The sequence below is a fragment of the Salmo trutta genome, chromosome 13 (assembly GCF_901001165.1).
Source record: "Salmo trutta chromosome 13, fSalTru1.1, whole genome shotgun sequence".
Classification (NCBI taxonomy): domain Eukaryota; kingdom Metazoa; phylum Chordata; class Actinopteri; order Salmoniformes; family Salmonidae; genus Salmo; species Salmo trutta.
In genome coordinates, this window is record NC_042969.1 from 80,114,438 (window position 1) to 80,125,827 (window position 11,390).

An 11,390-nucleotide genomic window follows, 5' to 3' on the forward strand; every position below is an offset into this window, starting at 1 on the left:
AATAAATAAATTAAGAAATAAAGAAGCAGCAAAAAAAATAACATTAGCAAGGCTATTTACAGGAGGTACCGGTACAGAGTAAATGTGAGGAGGCTATTTACAGGAGGTACCGGTACAGAGAAAATGTGAGGAGGCTATTTACAGGGGTACCGGTACAGAGTAAATGTGAGGAGGCTATTTACAGGAGGTACTGGTACAGAGTAAATGTGAGGAGGCTATTTACAGGAGGTACCGGTACAGAGTAAATGTGAGGAGGCTATTTACAGGGGTACCGGTACAGAGTAAATGTGAGGAGGCTATTTACAGGGGTACCGGTACAGAGTAAATGTGAGGAGGCTATTTACAGGAGGTACCGGTACAGAGAAAATGTGAGGAGGCTATTTACAGGAGGTACCGGTACAGAGTAAATGTGAGGAGGCTATTTACAGGAGGTACCGGTACAGAGTAAATGTGAGGAGGCTATTTACAGGGGTACCGGTACAGAGTAAATGTGAGGAGGCTATTTACAGGGGTACCGGTACAGAGTAAATGTGAGGAGGCTATTTACAGGAGGTACCGGTACAGAGAAAATGTGAGGAGGCTATTTACAGGAGGTACCGGTACAGAGTAAATGTGAGGAGGCTATTTACAGGAGGTACCGGTACAGAGTAAATGTGAGGAGGCTATTTACAGGAGGTACCGGTACAGAGAAAATGTGAGGAGGCTATTTACAGGAGGTACTGGTACAGAGTAAATGTGAGGAGGCTATTTACAGGAGGTACTGGTACAGAGTAAATGTGAGGAGGCTATTTACAGGAGGTACTGGTACAGAGTAAATGTGAGGAGGCTATTTACAGGAGGTACCGGTACAGAGTAAATGTGAGGAGGCTATTTACAGGAGGTACCGGTACAGAGAAAATGTGAGGAGGCTATTTACAGGAGGTACCGGTACAGAGTAAATGTGAGGAGGCTATTTACAGGAGGTACCAGTACAGAGAAAACGTGAGGAGGCTATATACAGGAGGTACCGGTACAGCACAATTGGCCCAGCGTCATCCGGGTTTGGCCGGGGTAGGCCGTCATTGTAAATAAGAATTTGTTCGTAACTGACTTGCCTAGTTAAATAAAGGTTAAATAAATAAACGCATTAAGAAGGAAATAAATTCCACAAATTAACTTTTAAGAAGGCACACCTGTTAATTTACATTTTTCATTTTAGTCATTTAGCAGACGCTCTTATCCAGAGCGACTTACAGTAGTGAATGCATACATTTTATACATTTTTTCTTCATACTGGTCCCCCGTGGGAATCGAACCTACAACCCTGGCGTTGCAAACACCATGCTCTACCAACTGAGCCACACGGGACCATTGAAATGCATTCCAGGTGACTACCTCATGAAGCTGGTTGAGAGAATGCCAAGAGTGTGCAAAGCTGTCATCAAGGCAAAGGATGGCTACTATAAAATATATTTTGATTTGTTAAACACTTTTTTGGTTACTACATGATTCCAAATGTGTTATTTCATAGTTTTGATGTCTTCACTATTATTCTACAATGTAGAAAATAGTAAAAATAAAGAAAAACCCTTGAATGAGTAGGTGTTCTAGAACTTTTGAACAGTAGTGTATATAGGGAAGTGAAAGTCTTAACTTAACCCCACCCCCACAGCACTCACACAATAGGAACACACCCTGCTGTGAAAAGGGACAACATTCTGATAAACTGCTGGATGCTACAATGGCAACATTAGTAAACTAGAAGAGCAAAAAGGACTTTCCCTGGCTAAAGCCACACCCCCAGAATGCTTAAGGAAGAGGGGCTGATTGTCTGTGCTGAGAACAGATCACATGCCAACCTCTCCGACTTCACACTCGATTACGGCTGCTAAGAAAGGCAAAGCATGACTGCGGTAAGAATGTCTTTATTTCCCCCTCATAGGCTTTATAACTGTTACAAATATTTACAGCTCTTCCAGACTGGCTTGTAGTGGATGTGCTATTGTTGTTGTAGATTTACTTAGATAATACAGTGCAGGTTAAGGTGAAGAAGTTTCATTAAATAATGTAATATTATGGTATTCAGTTTTACCTACTATATCATATATCTTGAATGAATGGAGGTTGTTGGTGTTTCAGGTTATTAACCAAAACAATAGCTGTAGAGATGTGACTCCTACTCTTAGGGTTGACTGTGGATTTCAGTTTGTATTGACCGCTATCTGAGTAACACAGTAAACATGAACATAAACTTCTCACTCCACGGTTTCTAGTACCAAACCTTTTCCACTCACTCTCACTGCAGCATAAACGTCTGTGTGAAACTACTGTTTGCTTCATGCTCACGAATGCAGACACGTGCATGCTTATGTTGTGTTTATATATGATTGTTTTCATGTGTGTGCATTAAAGCAATATATTTAATATACTGCAACAATATACAGTTCTTCTGTACTGTTGATACTGTAACCTGTGTTAATGAAACTCATCCTACAAGCTGATACCATAACAATGGAGATGTATATTTCTGGGGATTCCCCCTGGTTTATAAATTAGAAACTTATCTGACAACCAAGCCAGTTCCCTTCGTCTGCCCCCGCACAATCCTCTGGCCTGTCACATTCTACCGATGCCATCGTTTTATATCTTTACACTCAAGTAATTAACGCATAATAAAGTCCTTGCAAGACCATGTGTAAAAGACACACGATTGAGGAACGGAATTGTTGTTTGATTCTCTTCAGATTAACGTTAAATCAACCAAACCCACAACTCTGAACTCCTATCCTTAACCACCAATCCCTGAGATGAATCAATAACCATGAACACAAATATCTCACGAGGCACTAGTACAGCGCCGTAAGATTGTCTAGATAGCAAACTCATCAACTGGACCCAGTTTTTAAAAAGTTCTATATCTGGATTTCACCTATTGGTTAGGATTAAATGCATAGAAATAGAATGAATAGAATAGACAAATCATTGACTTGAATGGGGACTCCCGTTCTATTAATTATATTTCTATGCATTTAATCCTATCCTATAGCTGAAATACGAGTAGATAACTTTTGAAAACTGGGCCCTGTGTTTAGGCCTACCACACAGTAGCAAAGAATTTCCTGAAGTAACTCCCTTGTCTTGGGATTTCCCTTAGGGTTTTCTTGACTGACTGTTAGGGAACAGAGTAAACATGGAGACAGAATATCTCTAAATGCTCATTCATTTCCTTAACTTGGTTATAAAGATTTTTTTCTTAATTACTTTTTGTATCTCACCATATTAGCTGAGGATTAATAAGCAAACTCTCGTGTCATTTCTGAGTGTATATTTACCATGATATGAATCTGATCATATGAAACCCGATCATTGGTTGTGAGTGCTGCTGTTTGAACTAATATGTCTGTGTTTTCTGCAGGACTATGGAATGTGTGCGCGTCGCCTGCTTCGGTAAGTAGTACTCACTGTAAGTAGTACTCATGGCGGGACTGTGGCTGAGGTGTATCTTGAAATCTTGGTTATTTGCAGCCGTTGGCATACTTGATTTACATGCAACTGTATTGGTTCATTTTGATACAATGATACGTTTTTTTACTAAGAATAATATTTAATTTGTAGAGTGCATTTCCTACTATCTAGAGTCAGATTTCTTCACAGCTTGTTTACATGAGTGTGTGGTGACAGTATCCGATAGAGAGAATGTGGATCTCCAGCGGAATTTCAGTGTTCTCTGTGTTTCCGTGGTATACAGTACATTCCTGAAACACATTTATGAGTGTCTTTCTGGAAACACGAATGCTTCCGGTAACCATGCCAGTGACCTCACCTAACAGTACTCAGCTGATTGGAATGTTGTTATGGTTTACAGGTGTGTCACCTTATTCCTGCTATCGATTCAGTTCATTCAAAGTGAAGGTAAGAATTGAATCAAGTGACATCATGATACCTGCCACTTTATCTGATCAGAGCTTTACTGTTGGAGATACTTGGCTGAGTGCGTGTGTGTGTGTGTGTGTGTGTGCATGCCTGCATGTGTGTGCATGCCTGCATGTGTGTGTCTGTGTACGATTTCCCTGTAAGATTGGATTTGCAATAACATCTGAACCATAATGTTATCTATTCAGTAGAAGGGAATGTACCAGACACTTTCAGATGAGAGAAAAGGGCAAATGTGTCAGATAGATAAGGGAGGGGGAAAAAAAGGAACTCCCTAATGTCTACCCTCCCCCAACCTCTAACCTCTTTCTCCCTCTCTCTCAGAAGTCACCATGGTGATAGGAGAGGTGGGTGGGGCTGTGACCCTCCCCTGTACCACTGACGTCCAGAGACTCCCAATCCACCTGTATGTACAGAGATATGACCCAGCCGAGTTCATTAATGGCTACCATAAGACGAGGGACTTACCACCCCCTCACCCGGAGTATGCAAACCGTACTCAAGTAGACCACACACAGGGAACAATGAAGCTGTGGAGTATACGGCCGTCAGATGAGGGGCTGTACTTATGCCACATCGGATACCCAACCACGAACGACGAGAAGATCATACATCTCAATGTGACAGGTAACATTACCTCACTTCAAACTCTCTTACCATGTTTGTGTTTAATTCATTTTTCTGTTTTATTCTCCCACATGTGGAACATAGCTTTCTGGATGAGGGGGGAAAAGCTGGTTCTGTCAGATGTGTGCTTGTAATAGCCCAAACCATAGATACATTCAGTAAAAAGAGAAGACAAAACGAAAGCTATAATTGGCTATCACTTAGACCGGCTTGTGTTGTTTTGCCCTTGTTTTGTGTTTTCAGTTAGAGGAAGTAAAACCAAGAAAATATCAAATCCTTTCCTTCTCTCGCTGCGCTCTCCTCCCTTTCCATCTCCCCCCTCTACAGCCAACTACAGCATCCCCGATGTAACAGTGGCCTGTGACAACGGCATCTGCTTGGTGACATGTTCCTCCGACAACGGTTACCCTCCTAGGGATGTTGAGTGGAGCCTGAACCCTCCTCTTAACCAGAGCCACTGGAGAGTAGTGAACAGCAGTGGTTGGGGAAGAGACCCGGTCTCTATGCTGTTCTCTGTCGTCCGTTCCATATCTGTCAACTGCTCCTCTGGACTCCGGCTGAACCTCAGCTGTGCTGTAGGGGGCGCCCTCTCACAGGAACACACTGTCTGTGAGGACTGAGATACTGTGTCTCTATCACTGTCATTAAATGTATAACATTATACATTTCTGTCAAGTAAATACATTTGAAACCTTACGTATATTGTATTTATTTACTATAGGCAGGCCACCTGATCTCTCTGTTGTCTCTGTGATCTCTGCTGTCTCTGTGATCGCTGCTGTTCTGCTGTGCTTCCTGGTTCTGGGATTTAGCAGCAAGAAAAACAAGGCTCAGACAGCCAGAGGTAATCAAGGTAAGGATGACATTACTTGTGATAGAGGAGACAGACAGTATTGTCCCATGGAAATGGGACCGGCAGGATAAAATATAAATATCTATAAATTCATAAAACATACAGATGGGTTGGCGGACAACGTTATGCGCATCGATGTGGCGTGGAAGGTGTGTGTTGCTATAATTCTGAAAGGTCCGTTAGCTAGCAAAAATGACAAGAAGCTGCCATGTGGGGACTCGTAGGTGTCTCGTTTCAGCTCGTTGTATGTTATTGTTGATACCATGTCTTGTTTTGAGATAGCTAACCACCAACTGTAACTATGTATTCAGAGACAAGTGTTCATTGTGAAAATGTATTTCTTTTTCAATAAACATTTAGAGACGAAATATAGTTGACATGTTGTCAACAGTCTAAGCCAACCACGTCTGTTTTGCCGCATAGTTTCACACGAATCCGTTTTGTTGCTAAACAACCAACCCGTCTATATCTTTCTGTTTCTCCAGGAGGGAAGGGAGCAGCAAGTTCAGAGGAGTGAGTATCTGTTTCTCTGTTTCACTGTTTCACTCAAGCTCACAGGATAAATACATCCCACTGGGAAAAAACTGGCTCAGTCAACATTGTTTCCACGTCGTGTCAACCCCAAAAAACTGATGTGATGACGTTGAATCAACGTGGAAAACTAATTGGATTTGCAAAAAGTAATCAAAGTAAAGGCATTTTGTCTTTTTTTCATCCAACTTTGAACCTGAATCCAATGACATGGTGAATTTTCTTGTTGATTTCACTTTGAATTCACATTAGTTGACTACTTGACCAAATGTAAATCAGAACTAGACGTTGAACTGACGTCTGTGCCCAGTGGGATAAGATCAAAAGCTTGGCATTGGTTTAGATAACCTGTGCAACTGACCTGGCCAAGTAGTAAAAATAGTTTTGTTTTGTTTCTTTCTTCTCCTCTCCTTTTTCCTCTCCTCTCTTTCTTCTTCTTCTTCTCTTTCTTCCTCTCCTCTCTTTCTTCCTCTCCTCTCTTTCTTCCTCTCCTCTCTTTCTTCCTCTCCTCTCTTTCTTCCTCTCCTCTCTTTCTTCCTCTCCTCTCTTTCTTCCTCTTCTCTCTTTCTTCCTCTCCTCTCTTTCTTCCTCTCCTCTCTTTCTTCCTCTTCTCTCTTTCTTCCTCTCCTCTCTTTCTTCCTCTCCTCTCCTTTTTCCTCTCCTCTCTTTCCTCCTCTCTTCTCTTTCTTCGTCTCCTCACTTTCTTCTTCTCTGCTTCCCAGAAATGTACAGCTGACCTGAAGGAACCCAGAAACTTGAACATTTGGAAGGCAGAATGTGTAAGGTTCTACCATTTGATATGATAATTATAAATCTGAACTCATTGGATACTGCCTTCTAATGGGACATGGGGTTTCTGTGGTGACCTAACCATTGCGTGGACTTGTTGCTGTTGGAAACTATGTTAGCTTTCCTCTACACGCTGGATGGTAAGCTGGAGTTCAGGGGTGTTTTCACGTTGTTGAGGAAGACTGACAATTGTATAAATATTTAACTAGTATGTTCAAATGACTGAGTTCCACAGAATAACCAATGAAAACTAGAAGTGCAATGACTGTCCTCAATGTGTGCACCAAACCAGGGTATGTAGGGTATGTAGTATCCAAGGCAACATATCTAGTATTTGTATTGTGTTTGTATTAGGACTAGAGACATGCACTGCACTTTAGAGAAGTGTACACTTATCCAGTGAGCACTTATCAGGGGTTGACTGTATTCAACTGACTGATGAATACTGGAAGTGAATACTGGAAGTGAATACTGGAAGTGAATGTGTCTGTCCGTAGTAGATCTTACTTCAGATCCTATACCAACATCTCCCAGAAGGTCCGAGTCCACCCCACATGCAGTTGAAGTGGGAAGTTTACATACACTTAGGTTGGAGTCATTAAATAAAAATGTTCCACCACTCCAGAAATTTCTTGTTAACAAACTATAGTTTTGGCATGTCGGTTAGTGCATGACACAAGTAATTTTTCCAACAATTGTTTACAGACAGATTATTTCACTTATAATTCACTGCATCACAATTCCAGTGGGTCAGAAGTTTACATACACTAAGTTGACTGTGCCTTTAAACAGCTTGGAAAATTCCAGAAAATTATGTCATGGCTTTAGAAGCTTCTGATAGGCTAATTGACATCATTTGAGTCAATTGGAAGTGTACCTGTGGATGTATTTCAAGGCCTACCTTCAAACTCAGTGCCTCTTTGCTTGACATCATTGGAAAATCAAAAGAAATCAGCCAAGACCTCAGCAAAAAAATGTGTAGACCTCCGCAAGTCTGGTTCATCCTTGGGAGCAATTTCCAAATTCCTGAAGGTACCACGTTCATCTGTACAAACAATAGTATGCAAGTATAAACACCATGGGACCTTGCTGCCGTCATAACACTCTGAAAGGAGACGCCTTCAGTCTCCTAGAGACGAACGCACTTTGGTGCGGAAAGTAAAAATCAATCCCAGAACAACAGCAAAGAACCTTGTGAAGATGCTGGAGGAAACAGGTACAAAAGTATCTATATCCACAGTAAAACGAGTCCTATATTGAAATAACCTGAAAGGCCGCTCAGCAAGGAAGAAGCTACTGCTCCAAAACCGCCATAAAATAGCCAGACTACGGTTTGCAACTGCACATGGGGACAAAGATCATACTTTTTGGAGAAATGTCCTCTGGTCTGATGAAACTGTTTGGCCATAATGACCATCGTTATGTTTGGAGGAAAAAGGGGGACGCTTGCAAGCCGAAGAACACCATCCCAACCGTGAAGCACGGGGGTGACAGTATCATGTTGTGGAGGTGCTTTGCTGCAGGAGGGACTGGTGCGCTTCACAAAATAGGTGGCATCATGAGGAAGAAACATTATGTGGATATATTGAAGCAACATCTCAAGACATCAGTCAGGACGTTAAAGCTTGGTCGCAAATGGGTCTTCCAAATGGACAATGACCCCAAGCATACTTCCAAAGTTGTGACAAAATGGCTTAAGGACAACAAAGTCAAGGTATTGGAGTGGCCATCACAAAGCCCTGACCTCAACCCTATAGAACATTTGTGGGCAGAACTGAAAAAGTGTGTGCGAGCAAGCAGGCCTACAAACCTGACTCAGTTACACCAGGTCTGTCAGGAGGAAGGGGCCAAAATTCACCCAACTTATTGTGGGAAGCTTGTAGAAGGCTCCCCAAAACGTTTGACCCAAGTTAAACAATTTAAAGGCAATGCAACCAAATACTAATTGAGTGTATGCAAACTTCTGACCCACTGGGAATGTGATGAAAGAAATAAAAGCTGAAATAAATCATTCTCTCTACTATTATTCTGACATTTCATATTCTTAAAATAAAGTGGTGATCCTAACTGATCTAAAACAGGGAATTTCTACTAAGATTTAATGTCAGGAATTGTAAAACTGAGTTTAAATGTATTTGGCTAAGGTGTATGTAAACTTCCGACTTCAGCTGTATTACTGCCAGTCTAAACTGGTTTTTAAGCTGAGATTTGGTGAAACGGCGCCACTGGCCGGCACATTATTGTTTTTTTTAAAAGGGGCAGATGAACATACATGCTCTGCTTTTCTATTGCACGTGAAATGATGTCAGAGGGGGAAAAAACGCTGTTCTTTGTTTGAAGTAACGTCTTTGTTGTTGTAATATCGCAAACGGACGTGGCAGTTTTACCTCTACGAATTCCAGATTTAAGGACTTACAGGTGCTGGTTTTTCAGTGTTTGTGAGCAGAAGACGAATGCTGAACGTGTGTAACAATGTGTCTTGATTCTTTTTGGAATTATATTCAACATTTTTTTGTAAATATTTATATGAAATATGTTGTTCTCATGTAAGGTAATCTTGAGGGCACATAATATTTGTATTCTTTTATAGAAGTTATGAATAAGTTATTAATGTTAAATTATGTCTTTCAACTTTTTAATACCTATTAAAAATGGTTTACTTTGCTATAAATAACTGGTGGATCTGTTGACAACACACAGCCCTTTTGTAGGACTGTGGATCAATTCTGTTAGGAACTCAGTCGGGGGCTTAATTTACTGTTTAAAGTTAGAATAGTAGACTACACAAGGTGAATCTGCAGCTTTTCCCAATACATTTCACTTAGGACCCCCAAAAGGCTAGGGCCGGCTCTGGCTGCATGTGTGGGTCTGGATGTGGGTATGTAGACCCATGAGCCAGTGTGGCCCCTAATGATGAGTTCAGTTTTCTTTGTGGCCCCCACCCCCATCAAAGTTGCCCATCCATGTTATAGTATGGTGTAATTATAACACCAAATTGCAGTATCAGTGTTCACCAGCAGATGTCAGCCTCACCACAGATCTATACTCACCCACTCTACAGACTGAAGAGCCCTATAGTAGTACTTGTGACCTGTCTTATCCATGCTGAAAAAGGGTAGTCTATTGATCCAATGTTTTTCAATGCCATTTCTTCCACCTTTGTGTCTACTGCAAACAGCTTGTCTGACTGGAATGAAGAGATAAGGGGAAGATGTGAGAGGAAAGGAAAAGAGAAATGATGCTCTCCATTCAGCAGACAGTTTCAGTGTTTATTGGGACAAGAGAATGGTGTGGTCTGGCACCACTTACCTTTTAATCAAACCTACAGACCAGAACTAACTCGCACAGTAGGGAGAAACCACACATCTCTTTACCTCTCTCTCTCTCTCCCTCCCACCCCCCTCTCTCCCTCCCTACTATCTCTCGATCCCTGTCTATCTCTACCCTCCTCCTCCATCTCTCACATGAATCATTGTGCCAGTCGGTCCCTCCCCTGTGTTTACATTAAACAGCAGAATCACTCCAGCCTGCTTAGACTTCAGGAATGTAACAGCCTCCCTCCTCTCTCTCTCTACCTCTTTCTCGCTACCTCTCTCTCTCTGTCTCTCTCTGTCTCTCTCTGTCTCTCTCTCTGTCTCTCTCTCTACCGTCTCTCTCTGTCTCTCTCTCTCTCTCTCTCTCTCTCTCTGTCTCTCTCTCTGTCTCTCTGTCTCTCTCTCTGTCTCTCTCTCTCTGTCTCTCTGTCTGTCTCTCTCTGTCTGTCTCTCTCTGTCTCTCTGTCTCTCTCTGTCTCTCTCTCTCTGTCTCTGTCTCTCTCTCTACCTCTCTCTCTACCTCTCTCTCTACCTTTCTCTCTACCTCCCTGGTCTAACCCAAAGAAAATAAATAGAAACAGAGTGCCTCCTGGTAGACACACATCAGATTATTCTAGAAACACTAGTAAATGAACCAGTTTGGCCTGTTTCTGCAGACACACACACACGCAGGAATAGTCAGAGGAGTCAGAAGGAAGCCGATAGAATGATGGTGGAGCCCTTGAATAATCGCTCCATTTTACACACGTCTACAGAGCACTGAGCTGGCACAGCTTACTGTCTGTGTTCCTTTACAGAGAAGCAACCTCTGCTCCAGTCTACTGTGGCCAACACCAAACAACAGCCTAATGAGATTATTCCACTTCAGAATGTCAACTAAATGAGTTTAGGGCTGAGAGAGCCAAAGCACTGTGCTGTAGGACAAGAGATCGATTCAGGAGAGCAGAGCTGAAATCTGATCAGCACCAGGGAAGGTTCTCTATTCCTCTAAAAATAGATCCATGCATTTCACAATCACAACAACACCCAGCATATGATACGTGTGTGTGTGTGTGTGTGTGTGTGTGTGTGTGTGTGTGTGTGTGTGTGTGTGTGTGTGTGTGTGTGTGTGTGTGTGTGTGTGTGTGTGTGTGTGTGTGTGTGTGGCATGTCTGTTACTAAGGAGAGAGTGGAAGACAGAGAGGAGGAAAGACAGGCTAATGGAGAGAGAGAGCTGGGTGAACTGAACTGACAATGTTTGAACTGATTCATTGTTTCAGCCATTTTAGGAAGGTATGTTACGGTTCCTAATGGACAACTCTGACCTTTGGAGCAAGAGATGACCTGGAAGTATTTATCACCACTTTGGCTTCTAACCTTTGACC

The 11,390-nt window shown here is 42.1% G+C and overlaps 1 protein-coding gene across 1 annotated transcript; it reads left to right on the plus strand.

The window, feature by feature from the left end:
- The first annotated feature begins 1,665 nt into the window (after positions 1–1,665).
- On the plus strand, positions 1,666–7,336 carry LOC115206581 (T-lymphocyte activation antigen CD80). Its single transcript, XM_029773720.1, has 8 exons — positions 1,666–1,892; positions 3,395–3,426; positions 3,845–3,891; positions 4,237–4,539; positions 4,867–5,148; positions 5,261–5,392; positions 5,878–5,905; positions 6,646–7,336. Exons 1-8 carry the CDS (start codon positions 1,884–1,886, stop codon positions 6,662–6,664), a joined length of 852 nt encoding a protein of 283 aa, XP_029629580.1. The 5' UTR covers positions 1,666–1,883; the 3' UTR covers positions 6,665–7,336.
- Positions 7,337–11,390: the final 4,054 nt, after the last annotated feature.

Bases quoted from the DNA above. Each gene is read 5' to 3' on its own strand.
- LOC115206581 (XM_029773720.1), top strand. The intron at 3,427-3,844 runs GTAAGTAGTACT...TATGGTTTACAG, and splicing joins TGTGCGCGTCGCCTGCTTCG to GTGTGTCACCTTATTCCTGC. The intron at 4,540-4,866 runs GTAACATTACCT...CCCCCTCTACAG, and splicing joins CATACATCTCAATGTGACAG to CCAACTACAGCATCCCCGAT.